This window comes from Helianthus annuus, chromosome 6 (assembly GCF_002127325.2).
Source record: "Helianthus annuus cultivar XRQ/B chromosome 6, HanXRQr2.0-SUNRISE, whole genome shotgun sequence".
Taxonomy (NCBI): Eukaryota; Viridiplantae; Streptophyta; class Magnoliopsida; order Asterales; family Asteraceae; genus Helianthus; species Helianthus annuus.
In genome coordinates this window covers 2,627,331-2,650,627 of record NC_035438.2, presented here as the reverse complement: position 1 = coordinate 2,650,627, position 23,297 = coordinate 2,627,331, and the positions used below count along the sequence as shown (strand labels likewise).

General features: G+C 37.9%; 2 protein-coding genes and 1 long non-coding RNA gene across 3 annotated transcripts; 1 reads left to right on the top strand and 2 right to left on the bottom strand.

Annotated features, from left to right (window-relative positions):
* Positions 1-5,532: 5,532 nt before the first annotated feature.
* On the top strand, positions 5,533-7,326 carry LOC110864360 (protein STAY-GREEN homolog, chloroplastic-like). The gene is made up of 4 exons (XM_022113409.2): positions 5,533-5,802; positions 5,897-6,070; positions 6,539-6,706; positions 6,787-7,326. Exons 1-4 carry the CDS (start codon positions 5,701-5,703, stop codon positions 7,108-7,110), a joined length of 768 nt encoding a protein of 255 aa, XP_021969101.1. The 5' UTR covers positions 5,533-5,700; the 3' UTR covers positions 7,111-7,326.
* Positions 7,327-9,511: 2,185 nt separating this feature from the next.
* On the bottom strand, positions 9,512-12,053 carry LOC110945142. Its single transcript, XR_002595057.2, has 4 exons — positions 11,756-12,053; positions 10,603-11,461; positions 10,351-10,491; positions 9,512-10,253 (listed from the first exon to the last, which is right to left on the bottom strand). It is a non-coding gene; the product is annotated as an uncharacterized LOC110945142 (long non-coding RNA).
* A 2,462-nt stretch (positions 12,054-14,515) lies between these two features.
* LOC110866062 (G-type lectin S-receptor-like serine/threonine-protein kinase At4g27290) lies at positions 14,516-16,613 on the bottom strand. Its single transcript, XM_022115415.1, has 5 exons — positions 16,470-16,613; positions 16,122-16,332; positions 15,808-16,045; positions 15,584-15,734; positions 14,516-14,794 (listed from the first exon to the last, which is right to left on the bottom strand). The coding sequence occupies exons 1-5, from the start codon at positions 16,611-16,613 to the stop codon at positions 14,516-14,518; spliced, it is 1,023 nt and encodes a 340-aa protein (XP_021971107.1).
* Positions 16,614-23,297: the final 6,684 nt, after the last annotated feature.

Here is a 23,297-nt window from a genome sequence, read left to right as displayed (position 1 = left end):
TAAAAAAAAGGGTTAGTTTTATGCCACATTTGATGTAAAAATTAAAAATAAAAAGACGCTCGATTTAGCGGTAAAATTTTTATGAAAAAATAATGTCGTATAAAAAAGTTATGAAAGTTTAAAAAATGGGGATGAAATATGCATGTGCCTTGCATGTGGAGAGAGAAAGTCCAAAAATATGATTTTTCCAAGATACCCTTGTACTCCTCCTTTCTCCTACACTTTCATCTTAACCACTGATTTGAAAAATGAATGGTCAAGATTACTTCTCATCCTATTTAGGCAAAATAAACTTTTTATTTGATCTTACCCCTGTTATGGATTTTAAAATTGAATAATTTATATACATGTAACTAGACATGTTTGTGTGTGAAATTAACAAAATGTAAAATATGATAATAATTTGAAAAGGTAAAGTTGTTTTTTTTAACGACCAACAAAACCAACATTTTATTCATATGCGAACCAGACAGGATCTGAAAGATACATCTCGAAAACTACACGAAAACACAAAAACAACGAACTAAAACAAACAACTACCCCACCCTAGGCCTGTAAATGAACCGAACGAACACGAACATAGGCATGTTCGTGTTCGTTCATTTAACTTTAACCGAACGCGAACACGAACATATAATCGAACACATTTTTTTGTTTGTGTTCGTTCATTAAGAAATCGGGCATGTTTGTGTTTGTTTGTTTGTTTATGTTCGTTCGTTTAAAGCCTAAACGAACAGTTCACGAACATAAACGAACACAAACGAACATAAAAAAAATTAACTGAACATATTTGAATAAACATAAATTAACATGATTGAAGACAAGTCTAATATATTACATTTCATCCGAAAACACATCTAAATAAGGGTTCATGGATATACTAATTAGTTATATTTATATAACTAGTTAGAAAACTTAATATTTATATAAATATAACTATTTATGTATTTATTAGAATTTAAACGAACATAAACGCACGTAAATAAACAAACGTTCACGAACATAAATGAACGAACATAAAAGAATGTTCACGAACATAAATGAACGAACACAAGGTGTGTTCATGTTCGTTCGTTTAATTAAACGAACAAATTTTTTTGTTCGTGTTCGTTCGTTTGTTAAATAAACGAACATAAACGAACTTCCTGCCGAACAAGTCCATGAACGTTCGGTTCATTTACAGGCCTACCCACCCCATCGACATTGAAACTCTTCCACTCGCCCCAAGCAATTCTGCCTCTTCTGGCCCGATTGCTAACCCACAAGAAGGACATAGCCTTGGTTTCTAATATTATTTGAATAGATTGTTTGAAAAAAAAACTTATAGGTTTTGCTAATATTCGATGTAATGTAGCTAGAAATGTTTGTGTGTGTAAAACGATTAAACTATTTTGATTGTACTTGCGTATTTGGGAGAGGATCAAAACTTAAACATTCCCTTTGATAAAAGAAATTAACGGAAAAAAAAAAGTGAAATTCCATGTCACTTTATCTTTTTTATTAGAGTTTTTTATTATTATTTCAAATCCATAACTAATACAATCTTTAGCAATTAAAAATACTTTTATTGTAAGAAACACTTCTTGACCTTTTATATCTGTCCCACACAGATCACGCGTAGACATTTGAGTCCACAGTGCGTTTGTTTTCTCAAATTGATTTCATGAAAAAAAAAGTCTTCTAGACCTCTTCTTGGGGGCAGATGTGGACTTCCTTCTTCTCATCTCTTCTGCACTTTCAAAACACAAGTTCTCCTAACCCTAGCATCCTCCTCTCAGCCATCACCCCAACCTCCTCCGCCACCACCTTGATGTGCACAAAATGCAACATATAAATTACATCAATTGAAGCATAAAACTAACCTTTTTTTAGTACTAATGTTGGAAAAAGTGTGTTTTTGTCTTCTTTTTGTATTTTCAGGATTAAATGAGCTCAAATGAACAAAAGAAGCAAAAAGGCAGCTAAATCTAATATAAATACAAGAAAAGGAACAAACGTGGCATGCCTGACCCCCCGACAGCATCTTCCCAAGCAAAACAAGAGAACAGAAGGCTGAACACGCCCCGTGCTCAGTGAGCACGGGGGCGTGCCCAAGTGTCAGCAGAAAAGACAAAGCTGTAGAAGCTTCTATCACCCACCACGGGGGCGTGCCCAGAGGACACGGGGCCGTGGTCAACTCTAAGATTCGCAGGATCTAGGGAAATCTTGATAGTACAGATACGCTTCTGCACACGGGGTCATGCCCAGCGGACACGGGGGCGTGGTCAACTAATGCAGACAAACTGCAATTAAGGAAGAAAGAGAAGGATGACAGACACGGGGCCGTGCCCGAGCTTCTGTTCAGCCTATAAATAGGAGTGCTTGGATCACTTGCATCTCATCCCTTGGCACACCACATCTCTCATACTTCACCCACCACCATCACAACACCATCATCCACCACCATCATCCATTGTCCATCATAGAGTGTGTGAGTCGTCTCGGGATCCAAGATTGATCGTAAGAGTTCTTGACAATCAAAGGCCATGTTTGCCTAAGTCTCTTACATCACTTGGTGAAGACAAGTGTTTAGTGTAATACTTTTTATTTTTAATCTTTTCGCACTTTTTATTTGGTTATGTATTAATGACTTTAATAACTAGTTTCTTATGTTGAAGGTGATTCTTCCTTATCGTTTGTCTGTGGTGTCTTGGCATTATTTTACTGTCTATATAAAATAAAAGATTTTCACCGTTCATATCTCCACGGTCTATATGGAGATATGTTGGCTACCTCGTCGGGGGTTAAAGGAACGGTTTGGTAAGAGTCTTGCCATTGTTCAGTGTATAGATCCTGCAAAGGACCTGGGTCAAATTTAGTAGGACCTCCTTCAATACCTACCGGTATTGGATGGCGGGGGTCCAAACTCTTTGATCCCCTCATAAGTAAGCTACTATTAAAACTTTAACCCGGCTACTTAGGACTGTATCCCTGCTGACTCAGACTACTTAGCCGAGGGTAACGTCACCTTCAAAAGAGGAGCCTACCACATTATACATTAATAACTTAATTAATTATCTTTCAATAACCCGACCCTTTAGGATTGTATCCTTGCTGACTCAAACTACTGGGTTGAGGGTAACGTCACCTTATAAAGAGGGGCCTACTACAATAACTAAGATAATCTCTTAAAAAGTGCAAAAGTGTGGAAATAATCAAAGGTTACACTACACACGAGTCGGATCCAAGTGATTCATCTTGTCTATCTGTTTTTACTTTCATTTTATTTTTCAGCATCTTAGTTAGTTTATTTTTCTAGTTTAAAAACCTTTTTCTAACTTTTGATTTGATTCGACGTTGAGGATAAACCGCTACTAAAATCTCTTGTGTCCTTGGACGACCTCGGTATCTTACCAACACTATACTACGTTCATGATGGGTGCACTTGCCCATATGTGTGTTTAGTGTTAGTAAATATCGTGTTTTATAAATTTAAAACTTGGCTAAAAAGTGTAAAAATGGCTTAAAATATACACGTAACGCACATCAACCTCCACTTCCTCCGCCACCACCACATCTTCGTCACCTCCTCCGCTACCACCTCCACCTCCTCCGACAACCACATGCTGCCTTGTTGCCCAACCGACACCTCCACCTCCTCCGCCACCACGACCACATCTCCGTCGCCTCCACTTCCTCTGCAACCACCCTGCTGCCTCTGTCGCTCTCGCACATCGACCATCGGACCGTCACCGCAGAACAACCTGCAGACCTGTAACTAGTTGGTCGATCGAACGGATCTGAGTTTTCTAATGTCAAAATTGATGTTTCGGTTTCGCATTGGAATCTGATATCATCGGTTGCTAGAGCAATAACCAGTCGGAAAACTAGGTGTTCTGATTCTCCGGCTGTGTATCTATGCACGGTACCGTAATTTCATGTTTATGGATTCACGTTCTGTGTGAGGACGGTGGCGTTAATTTTTAGAATTGATGTGGTTACTTTGCTGAACTTTGGTGTTAATTTTCAGAATTCTGGTGTAATTTGACGAATTTTGTTGTTAATTTTCAAAATTTTGGTGTTACCCATACCTGTTATGTTGTTTGACTATGATATTCATTGTGATAAAATGGTAATTAGAATTTGTATGATGTTCAACAGCTTGCAGAAGTTAAAAAACAAACAACACCTTAGTCTATACATTTTGTCTACCACCAGACTTACCTTCAACAACCAAAGAGAAACACCAAACACCTTTCTCAACATTTTAGTACCGTTAGACAAGAGCACTTACCTAAAAGATAACAATAAGGTCACCCGGGGCGTCCCGTGGTGAAGATTTCTTCACGCTAGGGATGAGATTGGTACAGTACTCGTACCCATACCCGTACCCGTACCGGTACCGAAAATACCGGTACTGTATTTGAACAAAACTAGATACCAAATACCGTACCAAATATATAGGTACGGTATGGGTACGAGTATGGATACTGGTACGGGTATTTTCGGTACGGTACCCGCTTTGGTACCATTTTGCTTTTATTTAGTTTTTTTAGCACTTGTATGAGTACTAAATAGGTAAAATTGACATGAGTACCAATATAGTACGGGTACCAATATAGTACGAGTACCAAGTACGTAAAATTGGTACGAGTACCAATACGATACGGGTACCATATAGGTAAAATCAATACGAGTACTATAAATACCATAATACGAAATAAAATATAATACAAAAAAAACTTTTAAAGGTCTACATAAAATTCGGTACCAGTACCCGTTTTTACCCGTACCCGTACCAATACCAAAGTACCGAATGCCAAAATCAATAAAATTGGGTACCGATACATGTACCAAATACCTAAAATCGATACGAGTACGGGTACGAGTATGAGTATTTGGGAAAAAAAGCCCATCCCTACTTCACGCGTCGATGCGCGTTATACACTACTGCCGCTCAAATTGTTCACGCGTGGATGTGGCAACGCGTCCTCGTGATCACGCGTTGAGAAATGGAATTGAACGTTGAGTTTTTTTTACCGTTTAGGATGTAAAAAAAAAAAACTTAAACACTAGTGATGATATTTCCACTAAAATCCATTACTGGTGATGGAATGAAGTTCGATAATGTGGCGGAACTTGATTGGATATTGTGAGTTATGGAATTCCATCACTAGTGGAGCGTCCCTACCCGCTAATTAGTAACTAAACTTTAGTTAGATTCTAGTTTGTCATATTTTTTCTTGAACTGCAAAAAATCTCACGTGTAAACCCATCGTACTCGGAGCTATGTTCAAGGTCGACTCCTCAATCGCCATGAAACCGTGCCCCCCCGATGCACGAGAACCGGATGGAATTCGTAAACCCTCGCCACCCATCAGGTTCAAACCCGGGATTAAAGTCCCGCTTCGTCCCTTCACAGTTCACCAGATGTTCCTCGAAAATAGTCTAAGTGAGAATCAAACCTGCGTCTCACTGGGGAGAAGGAGAAAGTGACTTTTGACAACTGGAATAAACCTTCAAATTTGTGATCTATAAGACCCTAGAACATGGTTAGGCTGGGCCATGAATAATGTCATCTTCACCAAACATTCAGGCAAACTTCCTTTAAACTCCACGCTTCAACTCCCTTCACGCATCTTCTTAGTTATTATGTCACTGCGTGTTCTTGGTGTTGTGTGTGCAAAAAAACAGGCCACAACTTCCCATTTTTGAAAACTAATGGCTTCTTTAATCCTCCCTAACCAAAGCCCACCATCATCTTCATCTTCATTTCTCACCAAAAGTGAAAGAAAGTTCAAGAAAATTCAAACCATAGTTCCTGTAACTAAAGATCATATCTTTTTACTTTTTTTTTAATCTTTTCTTTATGGGTATTCTTGACTTTTGAGATAATAATATTGATACTTTGATTTAGGTTGCAAGATTATTTGGGCCTTCAATATTTGAAGCTCCAAAGTTGAAGGTTTTGTTTATAGGTGTTGATGACAAGAAGCATCCTGGGGATCTTCCAAGAACATACACACTTACACATAGTGATGTAACTTCTAATTTGACTCTTGCAATCTCTCAAAGCATCAATAATAATCAGGTAATTTGATTTTTTATTTTTATTTTTATTTTTTTTATTTTATTATTATTATTATTATTATTATTATTATTATTATTATATTGAACCCCTTTAATTGATTGGTTGTTTCAAATAGTACAATACTAATGTACTTCATTTATTTCAATACATCCTAACCACATAAACTATCATACAAGGATAAATATTGTTTTGTTTGTTTTATGATTCAAAAGATGTCTAATTTTAATAAAGGATAAGAAAAATATCACATTTTGTTTTGTTTGTTTTATGATTTAAAAGATCATGTCTATGTCTAATTTTTAAAATCTCCAAATCTATTAGTATATCCAATCAAAGATTTCACATCAAGATTTTTTTATAGCAAATAAAGAGGCATGTAAAATAAGTAAATAGCCAATAATAATTGGTAAATATGTTGGCATTTGGTAAAATAACATTGAATGAATGTATCTAATTATTTGGTTACAGTTGCAGGGTTGGTATAATAAATTTTATAGAGATGAAGTTATAGCAGAATGGAGGAAAGTGAAAGGGAATATGTCTCTTCATGTTCATTGTCACATAAGTGGTGGTCATTTTTTCCTAGACTTGTGTGCTCACCTCAGGTTCTACATATTCACTAAAGAACTCCCATTGGTAAGTATTTAATATTCTCTTTTACAAGCATCAATGCATAGAGTACAACTCTTGAAAGCAAACACTCTTCCAATCATTAGGTGTTGAAGGCATTTGCTTATGGAGATGGGAATTTGTTAAAGAATTACCCCGAGCTGCAAGAAGCTTTAGTTTGGGTTTACTTTCACTCAAACGTTAAAGAATTCAATAGGGTTGAATGTTGGGGCCCACTTATGAAAGCATTGTCGTCGTCTTCATCATCGTCGTCGTCATTTGGATCTACCATTGATGAAGGGGAATCAAGCAATTGGGAGGTACCAAAGGCATGCCTAGAAGAATGTTCATGTTGTTTCCCACCAATGAGTTCAATCCCTTGGTCTCATGATGATGATGATACCAACCAATGGTTGCAACAAAAATGTTGATCAAGATTCTCTAGCGGGGTTTATTTAATATGATGTAAAATGAAATCACAAAAATGTTTCTAAAAAATGTTTAGTTAGGGGTTAATTAATAACTATTGAGATTATTCGTGCTACTCGGCATGAATTTTGTCAAGTATTTAATTCGTTACGGTACCGACACTCGTTGTAGCAAATGAAAGATAAAAATAAATATGTGGCAACGGTATTATTCAGAAATTCATAAAGCAATATATATTGTTATTATTAAATAACGAAAAGGGTAAAGGGAGTCACCTTACTAGGGTACATGGGGCGCCCTCCTGAAAACCCATATCATGGTCGTGATCGCCTTAAAGGTGGAAAGCGTGATGGCCATCGCGACGTGAAAAGATGGAAAGTGTGTGGAGTTGACCATTTCACAACGGTCATATTACCATTCAAATTGAAAAAAAAAACACTTTTAACCTCTAAGCGAATACGTAAGACTCTACACGTAGAATAGGTTTCTTCAATTGGCGTCATGGGCGATCGCGATGACTCATTCCAAATGGATACTCATTCCATTGATTCATCGTGATGGCCCAATAGGTACTCGTCGTCATTCTAAAAAACTATAAAAAACATCCGAGTCAGAAAATTTCACAACCTTAACGGATGGGTATTAAGCAACATTCCTGACATCAATTTAAATGACAACCCAACCGAGGACACAACACCAACAAGGCCGCAACGGAAGAAAAGTGTCGAGTAGTCAACAATGAAGGGAAAGAAGGTTAGGCGGATACCTTGACCAAATTCAAGTCGGCAAAAATGTTGGATTTGGAAGAGAAGATAACGGCGCAAGATGTTAGCGGAATCAAAATTAAAATGAGACGATCAATACATGAAACACTTGAGGGAAATAGAGAAGAATAAGGATTTGAAAGTTATGAGTGAACCACATGAAAATGTCCCCAAACCATACAAGTCATTTCTCATAAAACGTAAACGGGAAATTTTTGCGAAGTGGAATTAGACTAAAGAGGCAACAACGTCGGATTTCCACGCCGCCCTTCATGCCGTTGGTGGGCCGGTGTGCACAACATAAAGAGGCAACAACGTCGGATTTTCACGCCCACACCGTGTAGTCTTACTCGGTCAAAGGTTGCCAAACAGCCCCTACATCCCGTACCTTAAGCACTTTCAAGCAATTTGAATATTAAACACTTATTATTGGGCCCGGGTCATGTTCTCATGTTTCAATTTAATTTCAAGCAATTTAATAATAGTGTTTGGGCCGGCCTATGGGCCCAACTATTGAAACAAAAGAAAAAGGTTAATGATCCAACTATTGAAACAAAAGAAAAAGGTTAATGATCTCTTATGAGGGTTGCAAGTGGCTAAGAGGTCCTAGTTCCAACCATGGTTACGAGGGACTTCTGGAGTTGTGTTAGAAGGGAGCCTCCGGTTCAATGGCTCGACTCGTCCGTCCTTCTCTTATGGCTTGAAACATACCACGTGAGCCGTGTTGGATTTGCTATAAAAGGCGGATACAATTTTCTTGTGCCCATTTTCTTCATTAAGTAGGCGTAAGTCGATTGTTTTTATTTAACATTGTATTTATTTGTAATCAAATTATGTGTGATGCCAAATGGAACTAGGGCAAAAAGAAGAGCATGTTTGGAACAATTTTATGGCTCTTTGGTCCTTTTTTCTGTGATTTCTTGTTACCAACTAAAAATATATTTCAAAGTATCATTTGTAGTGTGAATATAAGAAAGTAGATTTCACCACATTATTATTGTATATATGATTTTTCCTTGTATGATAAAAAAAAAGAGTAATTTGCCATTTTAGTCCCAGAGGTTTGAACCAAAATGTCATCAAATAGTTTTTTTATGCCATTTTTAGTCCAAATGGTTTTTTTCCTACCATTTTAGTCCATGACTTTTGTTATCTTTTGACATTTTCATCAAACACACTAACTTCATTCAGAAAAGTCAGTTAACATAGGAGCATTTTGGTCAAACCATATTTTTCTTTCTTTTTTTGCAGGTGCGATGGTATGGAGATGGTGGTGTGCTGATTTACAGTAAAGATGATGGGGGTGGTTGCTGGTTTACGATGACGGCAGTGGTGTTGGTTGATGACGTGGGTGGCGGGAAAAGTGACCGGTGGTAGTGGAAATGGTGGGTGGTGGGGTGGGTGGGTGGTGACGGTGTAAGTAGGTGGTGGGCGATGATAGAAGGTTGTGATGGGGTGGGTGTTGGATGAAAATAGCAATAAATGACAAAAGTTAAGGACTAAAATGACAGAAAAAACTATTTGGACTAAAACGACAGAAAAAAATTATTTTGGACTAAAGTGGCATTTTTGAGTCAAATCTGAAGGACTAAAATGACAATTTACTCTAAAAAATCACACCAATAACAAAGTACGTGTTTCAAATCCGACAACTGTGCGCTGCTACATAAATCGAATGCTCCAATTTCTAAATACAGAAGTAGGTTATACTAAAAAAAGTTATACTATTTCGTATTAACCGAGTGTGGTTTTTAAATATTACAATACAGTGTTCACTTGTTTATTATCAATAGAGTGTGCATTTTCATCATCATCTAGTTCTCATTTCTTGAAGCATGTTTGTTCAGAAAGTTCTTGGATGGCCTTGGATATTGTTTCAACACATTTTATGATGTCAACCAATATCGAAGTGGCTGCAATCACCGGTATGGCTTGCAGGATGTTGTCCCGTTGGGCTACTAGAGAAACTTTTAACACGGTATTGAGCTCATCTACCGCCTTTTTTGCAATTTTTCATATGAACAGCCAAAGCAGAAGGGTAAACCATTAGTTTCATCGAGTTACCCTTCTCACAAAAAAAAAACACCTTTTTTTACAATAACCTCACCCTTCTAGGAAGCTGATAATGTTTTCTAGGTTAATGACCATGTGTTTGTGAAGATCTTCACCGTCCCACACCGGGAAAACACACACGAAGATGACTATACACACTAATACGGTGAAACCGATTGCTGAAAACTGTCAATGCGCAAGCTCCACGATTTTGTGGACTCGGTAACCAGACATAGATACGAGAGTGAAAGCCACTATAAACGCCGCCACCCTATTATCATGCTTCACCTTTATGCTCGGTATTTGTCTTGAGAAGCTGTCGACAACAACTGCGGATTAAGAATCCATGTCAATATATCAATCACTAAGTATCATGTGTAATAGATAGATAATCAAAACAAACAAACAGGGATGAACTTAATTTACCAACGATTAGAACAAGGGAACCAACAACAACGGGTTTAACCATTGGCCCGAATAGACTACCAAGTGATTAGGCCCCGACTCCTAAAACACAACCTAGTAGAGTTCCCCAACTGTTGTTCATGCATTTATGTAGGGTTTCACCTAAATTCACAAAACATCAAACGTACACATGATGATAAGACTTAAATTTGAATAATTACCTAATACGTTATAATATCAAATATATATATATATATACACACACACACTCACCCACAGTGTAATCGAAAACCCTGATGACAGTCACGGTAGCGCATGTTCCGGCATCACCTAATCCTCCTTTATACAATGGTTGGATATAGTAAACCATAGAGATGAGTGTGACCGCCAACGCCACTTTCAAAGAATGTGTAGAGGTTCTTGGATCATCAACCCATGTTTTCTTGATAGTCATGGAAAACTCGACTATCGTTGTTAACTTTTTCTTTATCATGTTGCTTAATATCATCTTCAGGTAAGTGAAAAAGGTCATTGCAAGAGTTTTGAGGTAAGTGATCTACGAAGCCACGACTAGAGACTTCACACGAGTGGGCGCAGATGGTGATGGTTGTTCAACCGCATTCTCCATGTTTTCAAACGATCGAGGTGGTGGTCAATGGTGGAAGATAAGTAACAATGCAGCTGAGTAGTGAAGATAGATATAATTAACTCGACTCCTACTCATTTATTTATATACTAAATTATAATATGTAAGAACACCATTCACCTCATTTAATTAAAACTAGACTGGGTTGGGCTAACTTGGGTTGAAGGCTGTGAACAACACTTGAGTAAGTGTCGTGACATTGTTGATATATTTGGTTTGGGACGAGCACTAAACACTTTGTCGCAGAGGAGGCATCTTGTTTGTGGCAATCCGTCTTCACCGGTTATCTTCTCAAAGTAAACCCACACATAAGATGTTTTTCTAGCCTTTTTCTATTTCTAACATATGAAGGATATATAATGAGACATTTTTTTAAATTTGTTAAGCACACTTATTCTTAAAGATGAAGACATTTATGATTCATCAAACACCCTTAACTTCAGCCGAAAACCAATTGCGGTCCACAACTTTCAATTGACACCATTCCTAAAACAAATAATCATAAAATGATCATCTAGGTTTGCCAAAACTGTTTATTATTAAAATAATAATAGTAATAATAATAATAATTATTATTATTATTATTATTATTATTATTATTATTATTATTATTATTATAATTATAATAAACCAAATTTACTGTTCTAAATTTGTGAAGTTCATTAGACGAAGATGATTACAAAAATTGCAACAACTTAAAAACAACAATTTCATATCTAGAAAAAAAAAGAAGCAAACGGTACCAAAATACAAAATTGGGAATTAGAGTGAAGAGAATACCTTAATTCTTCGAGCCATGAGAGGAAAATTGGTAAGAGAGCAAAAAGGCCAAAGTATTCTACGTTGAGGAAAGCATGTTGAGGGGGTTGTATGTAGGGATGCAGAATACCTGTACGTCGTACCCCTAATAGGCATGCCTGGTATCGTACACATGTCTGGTAACATATCGTACCTGGTATTGTACCCACTTTTCTCAAATTCGGTATTCTGTATTTTGTACCCGTATACAGAAAATGTGTGTAATGATTTCACATTGAAAATAAATACAAAAAAAAAATCAAAAAGAAAAGGTGTGTTGTGTAATTGTTTGATTGGGTTAATAAAAAAAATCAAATAGAGGTTTCCTACTATCTCCATTGTTTGAATCTCGAATACCAACAATACGGGTTTTCACCCCGTTATAAAGTAATTTATTTTTTTAAACATTACCTATTTATGTAAATCTTATTTTTTATATAAACTAATTTATTTAAATAGTTAGATAAATATAACTATAAAATTAAAAAAAAAAACTAAAAAAAGTGGGACTAAAATAAAAACAACTAAAATTCAGTTAATAATAATAAGAATCACAATAAAAAGTCCAAGGTCTAAAACTTTGATGACTGCCAGTGGCGGAGCTTGACCAAAAGTTTCGAGGGGGCGTAAAGTAATGGGACCCAAAAAACCTTTTTCCTATCGTTATGTTTCGGTTCAGGTCGGGTTGGCTATTCGATTCAAATCGGGTCAAATAATAATAGTTCCAAATAAAACAAAGTGTATATTTACCAAACTACCCATCATTTATATACAAAGTTTATAAATATTTAGAATATACAATTTAGGAAAAATAATCTGGGGGGCGATCCTATATAATTTTAAAATTTTCAGACGAAAAATCGAAACTTGTACACTTCTAACCGAAATATTGGGGTGGGCGGGTGCACCCCCGAGCACCCACTATCCTCCGCCTCTGATGACTGCAACATTCGGATGGGATGGAATACCGCATACACAATTGGAATCGAAGAGGAATCATGGGTATCTTGGCCATGTTTTTGCATCCTGTCATGGAGACTCGAATTTCAACTCTTAGAATGGAAGAGGAACAAGCACGATAATATGTGAAAAATTTGTATAAAGTTTACGACCTGTTTATAACGGAAATGTTAGCGGGTCAAACCACATCGTCAATTTGGAAATGAGAAAAAGACTGAACATGTGTTGGTTATGGCTTCCTGGAGAAGAAGGAATAATTGAAAGGTGCAAATGGGGGCTTTTAGAGGGATCATATTTGTTGTAAGGGTTTCTAAAATACAAAATCACTATAATGCCCTTCGTTTTATAGGTAAAAGGACAGAAATGCCCAAGTCGACTAAAAGTTGATTGAATCAAATTGACAACGTCTAAAGTGTTGAATTTTTTGAAATAGAGACTGAACCTGCGAGCGGGTGTAAACCTTAAGGACTGAAACTATACTTTACTCAAAGTAGTATTAAACAACCGTTGACAACTTTCAAATTGTAAACCTAACCACAAATTTATAAAGCAATATATATTGTTATTATTGAATAATGAAAAGGTAAAGGGAGTCACCTTATTAGGGTACATGGGGGCGCCCTCTTGAAAACCCATATCACGATCGTGATCGTCGTGAAGGTGGAAAGCGTGATAGCCATCGTGACGTGAAAAGATGGAAAGTGTGTGGAGTTGACCGTTTCACAACGGTCATATTACTATTCAAAATGAAAAAAAACACTTTTAACCTCTAAGCGAACACGTAAGACTCTACACGTAGAATGGGTTTCTTCAATTGGCGTCATGGGCGATCGCGAGGACTCATTCCAAATGGATACCCATTCCATTGATTCATCGTGATGGCCCAATAGGTACTCGTCGTCATTCTAAAAAACGATCAAAAACATCCAAGTCAGAAAATTTCACAACCTTAACAAATGTGTTATTAAGCAACATTCCCGACATCAATTTAAATGACGACCCAACCGAGGACACAACACCAACAAGGCCGCAACGGAAGAAAAGTGTCGAGTAGTCAACAATGAAGGGAAAGAAGGTTGGGTGGATGCCTTGACATAATTCAAGTCGGCAAAAATGTTGGATTTGGAAGAGAATAGAGAGCGGCGCAAGATGTTAGCGGAATAAAAATTAAAAAGAGACGATCAATACATGAAACACTCGGGAAATAGAGAAGAATAAGGATTTGAAAGTTACGAGTGAACCACATGAAAACATCCCCGAACCATACAAGTTGTTTCTCATAAAACGTAAACGGGAAATTTTTACGAAGTGGAATTAGACTGATAATGTTTTTTTTTTCACAAATTTTGTCGATTTTTTTACTTGCAATGTTTAGGTTTTGTAGTGTATTTTTTATTTATTTGTCTTTCATATTTTATATTAGTTAAAAAATGTTGGTTTTTTATATTTCATTTTATTTGAATGTTACACCTTCATTCCATCATTCATCCTCCTAAAACTTATTTGCAATGTTTAGGTTTTGTAGTTTATTTTTTATTTATTTGTCTTTCATATTTTATTTTAATTAAAAAATGTTGGTTTTTTATATTTCATTTTATTTGAATGTTCCACCTTCATTCCATCATTCATCCTCCTAAAACAATCAAACAAACTCCAAAACCAACGAACAACGGGCAACGACAAACAGGTTATGTTTAATAAGCTTATTATAGCCAGTGGCTTGAACTTGTTTCTTTCAATGCATGAAGCTTTCAGTTTATCTACCATTCAACATCGAAATGGTTAGTTCATTGTTAGAACATGCTCCATATAAGCTCGAAGGTTGTGTGCTTCTTGCTTAGCTTTTCCAATGTAAAAGCCTGGAACTTTGGGTGAAGGCAATGGGCCCTCACTAACCAACATACTGAACACCGAAGTCATAGTTGGTCTATCTTGTGGGTTACGTTGAACACACAACAAACCAATATGGATTGATCGTATTACTTGAGACACATCAACTAATTCGCCTAGACATTTATCAACTAGCTGCAAGGTTCTACCTTCATTATGGAGTCCCCATGCCTTGCCAAGAACAATGAATTACTTATTTCTAGGGGTGTTAAACGGGTCGTGTTCGCCGGTTGGCAGGTTCAACCCGACCTGAACCCAAAAATGTTACACAAACCCGAATCCGACCCGAACCCGAAAATCATATCATACATATGAACCCGAACACGACCCGAAGTTTCGTGGGTTGACCCGAACATGACCAGTTTAACCCAAATTTTTAATTTTTTTTTCTGAAATTAATATATTAAAATTAAAATTTACTTAAGAAACACAAATGTATATAATAATATCATATTTAAATTATAAAATCTATGTTAATTTTTCTTATTAAGTTATAATCATGGCATAAAATACACACCCCATTTAATTTTGTGACATAAAATATATTGTAAAAAAAATATAATATAGTATAAATGTGTTAAATGGGTCAACCTGCCAACCCGACCAGGTTTACCCGAACCCGACCCGTTAACCTAAACAGGTTCACGTGTTCAACCTGAAACTGACCCGAACCCGTTTAGACTAAACCTAAACCCGCAAATTTCGTGTAAGGTTCGTGTTGGATTTTCGGATCGTGTCAGAAATTCACACCCCTACTTATTTTAAAGGGCATATTGCATTAAAAAAAGTAGCAACTTTGTTTTGGTTTCTGCTTAGGTAGGTAAATTCAATTGGGACATAATCATTCTGACTTGCTTTTAAATAATGTTTAATAAGTTGGCTAACTATCTATTGGTGAATCCTCTGTTATTTTAGTCTTTTATGCAATTTGACCTTTCAATATTACCATGCCAAACTTACATGTCCAATAAGGGTGTCACAATGTTCTTTGCAGACGAATTTTGTGTTTTTCTCCCCACACGCAATTTCAAGCACTAATACGCCAAAGCTATATACGTCTGATTTTATGGAAAATATACCACGAGTTGCATACTCTGGTGCCATGTAGCCACTGTGAAGAATCAAATTTAATGTAAGTGATTCAATAAATAAAATGGGATAGGGTTAGGGTAGATTAATCTCACTCTGTTCCAGCCACTCTCTTTGTGTTAGCCACTATCTGATTACTTCCAAAAGTTCTAGCCAGGCCAAAATCTGATATCTTTGGGTTCATATCTGAGTCAAGCAATATGTTGCTGGCTTTGAGATCTCTATGTATGATTCTGAGCCGAGAATCCTGATGAAGATAAAGAAGTCCACGAGCAATTCTATTGATAATGTGGTAACGCGCAGGCCAATCAAGGAGTTCACGTTGTGTCTCATCTATAAAAAGTTGGCATTTAAGTTTAGGTCCTTATTGATTTGATACTTTTCTAAGGTTTTTCTTATTATCATTTACCAAATAAGAAGGAATCGAGGCTTTTGTTTGACATGTATTCATAAATCAACATCTTTTCGGCTCCCTCTACGCAATAACCCAAGAGTTTGACAAGATTCCGATGTTGTAGTTTAGATATTGAGATGACTTCATTCTTGAACTCCTGAAGTCCTTGAGCGGATGTTGTTGATAGCCGCTTCACTGGTATTACCTGCCCATCTTCAAGCACACCCTGAAATATAACTTTGACTTTTTAAGACATGTATGGCACAAAAAGCCTTCTCTACATCTTTGTTATTGTTATTATTGGGTAAATCAATCACACCCCCCCCCCCCTCCACAGAAGAAGCTCATGTAGTCATAAATTACCTTGTAAACGAGTCCAAACCCACCCTTTCCAAGTTTATTGTTCACTGAAAAGTTGTTTGTAGCTTTATGTAATGTAGACAAGCCAAATAATTGTATATTAAGATCTCCATCACCACTTCCGAATTCAGGATCATGTCCAAACATGTTTCCAGGTGTTCCTGTGGATTAGATATAATGGAATATCCCTTATGTAAATATAGATATGATTTTGTATTTACTTGTTCCCTAAGATTTGTATTTACTTGTTCCCTAAGATACTTGTTCCCTAAGATTTGTATTTACTTGTTCCCTAAGATAAGGGATTGTATCTTGTATTTATATTGAGGTATCAATGAATGAGAATTCAATTGAGCCATATCATTCTTCATGGTATCAAGAGCTTAACCCTAACCCTAATTCTTCTTCCTTTTTTTCGCCCCCCCCCCCCCACCTCCTCTCTCTCATAATCGGCCAATATCATACATCGGCCGATCATGTCTTCCTCAACCATCCATCCTGCTGTCACAGTTAACAATATCAAGAACTTCATCCCGCTGATTCTTGATAGTCAAACCGAACACTACAACACATGGGCTGAATTGTTCGTTCTTCACGGTAAAGCCTATGATGTCTTCGACCACTTGCAAGCTCGCGACACCGGTACCTCCTCCTCCACCGAAACAGACAAAGACAAAGCCAAAGAAACCGCCCCCAAACATACCTATCTTGAGTCATGGGAACGTATAGATTCCATTGTTCTTCAGTGGATATACGGTACCATATCTCAGGATCTCATGCACACCATCATGATTACCAACCTCCCTCCTTACCACACCTGCCACCTGAGCCCACCTCACCTACACATCCCTCACAGCATCCCACTATCACCTCGGCCCAATCCCCTCCTCCTTCGGCCCATGCTCAATCAACCTCACCTCTCACCCTCTCACCCTCTCACCAGCCCACTCCGACCAGCTGATCACCACCACTCCGCCAGCCCATTCGGCCCAATCACCTCCTCCCTCGTCCCACCCTCAAACACCCACGGCCCACCCTACATCTATTGACCCAACCTCCGACTCACCCCTTCAGCACCCCACCGAATCCATACCACCTCCACCACTGATGTGCGTGAAGTGTGTTATAATTTTGATGTATATTTTAAGCCCTTTTTACACTTTTTAGCCAAGTTTTAAATTTATAAAACACGATATTTACTAACACTAAACACACATATGGGCAAGTGCACCCATCGTGGACGTAGTATAGTGTTGGTAAGATACCGAGGTTGTCCAAGGACACAAGAGCTTTTAGTACCGGTTTATCCTCAATGTCTAATCAAATCAAAAAATTAGAAAAAGATTTTTAAGCTAAGAAAATAAAACTAACTAAATGCTGAAAAATAAAATAAAAATAAAAACAGATAGACAAGATGAATCACTTGGATCCGACTCGTGTATTAGTATAACCTTTGATTATTTTCGCACTTTTGCACTTGTTTAAGAGATTATCTTAGTTATTGTAGTAGGCCCCTCTTTTGAAGGCGACGTCACCCTCAACCCAGTAGTTTGAGTCAGCAAGGATACAAACCTAAAGGTTCGGATTATTGAAAGATAATTAATTAAGTTATTAATGCAAATTATGGTAGGCCCCTTTTTTGGAGGTGACGTTACCTTCGACTAAGTAGTCTGAGTCAGCAGGGATACAGTCCTAAATAGCCGGGTTATAGTATTAATAGTAGTTAACTTATGAGGGGATCAAAGAGTTTGGACCCCCGCCATCCAATACCTTTGGGTATTGAAGGAGGTCCTACTAAATTTGACCCAGGTCCCTTGCAGGACCTCTAAACGCTGAACAAGGGCAAGACCCTTACCAAACCATTCCCTTAACCCCCGACCAGGTAGCCAACATACATCCACATAGACCGTGGAGATATGAATGGTGAAAATCTTTTATTTTATATAGACAGTAAAATAATGTCAAGACACCACGAACAAACGATAAGGAAGAATCAACTTCAACATAAGCAACTAGTTATTAAAGTCATTAATATAAAACCAAATAAAAAGTGCAAAAGATTAAAAATAAAAAGTATTATACTAAACACTTGTCTTCACCAAGTGATGTAAGATACTTAGGCAAACATGGCCTTGATTGTCAAGAACTCTTACGATCAATCTTGGATCCCGAGACGACTCACACACTCTATGATGGACAATGGATGATGGTGGTGGATGATGGTGTTGTGATGGTGGTGGGTGGTGGATGAAGTGTGAGAGAGGTGGTGTGCCAAGGGATGAGTTGCAATGAAGCCAATCACTCCTATTTATAGGCTGAACAGAAGTCTGGGCACCGCCCCGTGTCCGCTGGGCACGGCCCCGTGCCTGTCTGACACTATCTCTCCTCATTAATTGTAATTCGCAATTACAATTAATGCGCCTGCAGTACTTTCGCCACGCCCCCGTGTTCACTGGGCACGGCCCCGTGGCCAGCAATAGAAGCTTCTATAGGTTTATCTTTTCTGCTGCTTCTTGGGCACGGCCCCGTGCTCGCTGAGCACAGGGCGTGTTCAGTCTTCTGCCTTCTCTATTTTGCTTGGGAGGATGTTGTTGAGGGGTCGGGCAATCCACTTTTGTTCCTTTTCTTGTATTTATGCTAGATTTAGCTGTCTTTTTGCTTCTTTTATTAATTTGAGCTCATTTAATACTGAAAATACAAAAGGAAGACAAAAACACACTTTTTCCAACATTAGTACTTAAAAAGGATTAGTTTTATGCCTCATTTGATGTAATTTATATGTTGCATTTTACACACATCAAATATCCCCACACTTGAACTTTTGCTTGTCCTCAAGCAAGACTCTTTAATATGTGGCTTACACTCCCAAATGGAATGGGTAGAAGAGAAGGTTTTGGCTTGTCATAGAGTGTCGGGAATCCAAGATCTTTATTGGGTTTTATCTTTATTTATTTACAATCTTATTCGTCATGATTTATTAAAATTTTTTCATAAGGTAAATTATTTATTAAGGCATAACATACCTTTCTAAAATTCCATTTATATACAAGTTCACATACCTCACGGGAGAAATCACTCACACTCGGCCGAAGGTGTATTTTTAGTGAATCACTCGAGAGCGGCATGGAACTTATTCTTACCATAAGCTTGCCAAGCAATCAATCCTCCTCCTTTTTTTAACTTTATACCTTTGTAAATATCAAGAGGACTTTTTGGGTGAAGGGTTAGGCTTGGGCTAAAGGTCGGTAGTTGGGTTAGTGGTTAGTAGAAAAGGGCGAAAGTCGTAAAAAGCGTCGGTTTTCGTAAAACATTTTGTTTTTGTGACTTTTTATTTTTAATGAAGTATTTATTCAAACAAGCCTTTGTTTGAAGAGCTTGGTTTGTTTATTTTCTAACTTCATTGTAAATAATTTTTTTTTAGTCACACGAAAACCGAGCTTGTTACTAAAATAAAAGGTAAAAATAAAATTGGTGGGTAAGAAGAGTTTTGGGGTTAAGAAACGAAAAGGTTTAGGCTCAAAGGGGCTAACTAGGGGGAGTTTTTGGGTAGGTGAAAACAAAAATAAAAATAATGGTGTTGAATGAAAAAAGGGTTAGTCCTAATGCCTCCATCATTTACTTACTTGGGTTTAAGTTGGTAAGGACCGGGAATGAATTGTCGTGGCAAGTTCTAGAGTCGTAAGAACCAAGCGGCTATTCACACAAGAAACGAAAAATGAGCATTTAGCGTGTAGATGTATATTTGTATGCTGAATAAAGGCTCAAAACTCACTTTTGTGGGAATGGGTTTTTATGTGATCAAGTATATATAATCGAATTTTAACTAAGCTTGTCATGCCGTTTCATAATTTTTTTATGTTGGTTCTTTTTATCACGACGCTGTCGGTTGTAAACTTGTAAAAATATAACCTTGTTAATCTTAAAATTCCCAACTTAAACTTTAGACAAGTAAAAAAAATGAAAATTTTTGAAAAAATTTGGGGTGATTAGCGGTTCCAATAGAGTTTTGTGTAAGGCTTGTTATTAGGACTTGCAAAATTCAAGGTTTTAGCATCCCCACCACACTTAAATTACACATTGTCCTCAATGTGTCCCAAAAATAAATTTTTAGGTTGATTGAATGTGCAAAATGGTGTTAAAAGCAAAAATTTATGTTACTGGCAGTCTGGACACGGCCCTGTGGGGACCGGGCACGGCCCCGTGTTCAGGTTCCAGTAACAATAATTAAGGTAAAGAAAACAGAAGCCTGGACACGGGGGCGTGTTCAATGAGCACGGCCCGTGTCCAATTACCTGAACTGGGCATTAGTCTGCAGGGTGTTCAGCACGGGGCCGTGTTGGCTAGGCACGGCCCGTGCTGAGCTTACTGTAATAGAGAAATTGTTGTCGGATGGCCTTGTTTTTGTGCATGGGGCCATGTTTCTCGTTTCCCTTGTCATCCTTGACCACCATGAGTGTGTTTTATTCATTATGACACCATTCAAACTTTAAAACCATCATTCCATCAAAACCATAGAGAGATACATAGTCCTAAAATAATATTAAGCTAGATAAGAAAACACAAGAAACATTAAACCATGGAGTTCTAGCCTACAAGTTATTTTAATTAGCAAAATTTCCAAGAAGCTAGTAGTCTTGGTTGGATGCGGCTTTATAGAACTCCTTCTTCCAGGTGTGGTTTCCTCACATGTCGGCGAGCCACTCCTCCACCTCCCTTGGGAGGAGAAAAGAGGGTCCGTTAGCGTTAGTTTGAGGAGTTGCGACTTCCACCAGGATCTCTTGTTGGTGTTCTACGGGAGGTTCCGCCGGAATGTCGTCCCACCCAGTAGGGTTGTTAACTTCAAGCGCTAGGTTCCAATCCTCTTGAGGGAGGACCGGTTCCATCGGGGGTATTACAAGAATATTTAACCTCTGGCGCAAGAGGTTAATTTCTTGGAAGTTGTTCTCAAGTCCCACCGTAAGATAGTTAATACGGTCGATGAGGACCTCCTCTACTGACGTCATTTCGTCGAGAGCCTCCCTTAATGCTATGACATAGTGTACAAGTGTAGCTTCAATGGAGGGCCTCCTCCCTCTTCGACTGTTTGATGAATGCACGAAAGATGTCTCGCTGTTTTCACTTGACATTCTACGAAAAATAAACTGAAAATAGTTTATTTGCTGAAACAGTAATCTGGACACGGCCCCGTGCTCGTTGAGCACGGCCCCGTGTTCATCTTTCTGCAGAGTTTTGAAACAAGGAATCTTGAAGTTTTAAGTTATTTTCTGAATTTGTGAGGTCTTTTTTTTGGATATTAGTAACTTAAAACAATGTTATACAACAAGATTCCTTGATCAAAACTCACTAATCCCCTCCACAAAGCTTGAAGTTTCAAACTTTAATGGAGGTTCTTGGAGAAAGATGAAGAAGAAGGAAATGGTTAAAAGAGGAAAGGACAAGATTGGTTTGTTGGAACCTTCTTTTAGAACATACCTAGAATAGTTGAGAGAAGATTCCTTCAAATCTCTGTCCCAAGATAGTCTAAATGTGCAGAATTCTTGGCTGCATTTATAGAAAACGACAGCGTCCTGGACAGGGCCCCGTGTCCAATGGGCACGGCCCCGTGTGCAGATAGAGTTCTGACACAGTTTGTCCGTATTCTGACGTAAAAGTCAGAAGGGAATCTTTTTGGTGGGCACAGGGGCGTGTTGGTTGGACACGGCCCCGTGTCGAGAGGCTGATTATGAAGTTTGTCTAATTTTCTTAAGGGGCTTAATTGTATCGGGTGGTTCCTTACTGGTTGGAACAACCCCAAAGTGCCTAAGATACCTTAATTGTCCTAGACTAAGGCGAGAACGCAAGAGGTTGTCGGTGAGGGTAATTCCTATTTTTATTCTAGGTGGACAAGTCCAACCCTTTCCCGGGCTCTCGTTAAAGAAGGTATATGCCGAATCGCTCAGGTCTATGTATGCACCGAACGAAGTCGATGGAGAGTCCTTCACGGCACAATCGGCACAGGGATGACTATCGTCCAAGTCTTCGCTAGAACTGAAGGTATTTTTGGGAGCAACGAGGTTGTTGGAATGCGATCCCAACATTTCTTCATGGTCGTCGTCTTGGGATGGATTAATGAAATCCTTCCTAAGCTCTTTTAACCAGTTTAAAATTAGATTTTCTAGTTGAAATAACTCGTCAAGGAGCATTTCTCCTAGAATATCTGGCTGGGCGCATTCGAGGGAGAGATAGTGATTATTTTTACTTTCGCCCCTCTTAAGGTTATAGGGAGACGGTGGGTCTATATAGTGGGGCTTATAATTTAGAAAGTAACATTCTAATTCTTTATGTTTGCCTCCACATAATTGACACCACGTACCATAAGAGTGCCGAAAGTAAAAAGAATTACCATCACTCATGTTTGTGTCAGAAATTACCAACCGCCGGGATCTAACGGTTCTGTTTTCAGTAACTGAATCTTGGGCACGGGGGCGTGTTGAGTGAGCACGGCCCCGTGTTCAGCTTACTGTCTGACTAGAAACAAGATTGTCAGTTCCAATGATTGAGCACGGGGGCGTGTTCAGCAGGCACGACCCGTGTTGAGCTCTGCAGAAGCTGAAAAACTAAGAAACTCCTAAAAAATTAAAAAGAAAATAAAAAAAATGATTAGCTCGTTGATTCCTAACTTTCTTAAAATCCTTGTGTCCCCGGCAACGGCGCCAAAAACTTGATGTACGTGAAGTGTGTTATAATTTTGATGTATATTTTAAGCCCTTTTTACACTTTTTAGCCAAGTTTTAAATTTATAGAACACGATATTTACTAACACTAAACACACATATGGGCAAGTGCACCCAT

What these genes read in the sequence shown, in the direction of transcription:
- LOC110864360 (XM_022113409.2), top strand. Translation starts at nt 5,701, where the DNA reads ATGGCTTCTTTAATCCTCCCTAACCAAAGCCCACCATCATCTTCATCT. An exon ending in AAATTCAAACCATAGTTCCT is followed by an intron (nt 5,803 to 5,896) that starts GTAACTAAAGAT and finishes ACTTTGATTTAG; the next exon opens with GTTGCAAGATTATTTGGGCC. An exon ending in TCACTAAAGAACTCCCATTG is followed by an intron (nt 6,707 to 6,786) that starts GTAAGTATTTAA and finishes TCCAATCATTAG; the next exon opens with GTGTTGAAGGCATTTGCTTA.
- LOC110866062 (XM_022115415.1), bottom strand. Translation starts at nt 16,613, where the DNA reads ATGTTTGGACATGATCCTGAATTCGGAAGTGGTGATGGAGATCTTAAT. An exon ending in AAGAGAGTGGCTGGAACAGA is followed by an intron (nt 15,735 to 15,807) that starts GTGAGATTAATC and finishes GATTCTTCACAG; the next exon opens with TGGCTACATGGCACCAGAGT. An exon ending in GTGACACCCTTATTGGACAT is followed by an intron (nt 14,795 to 15,583) that starts GTAAGTTTGGCA and finishes GTTCTTGGCAAG; the next exon opens with GCATGGGGACTCCATAATGA.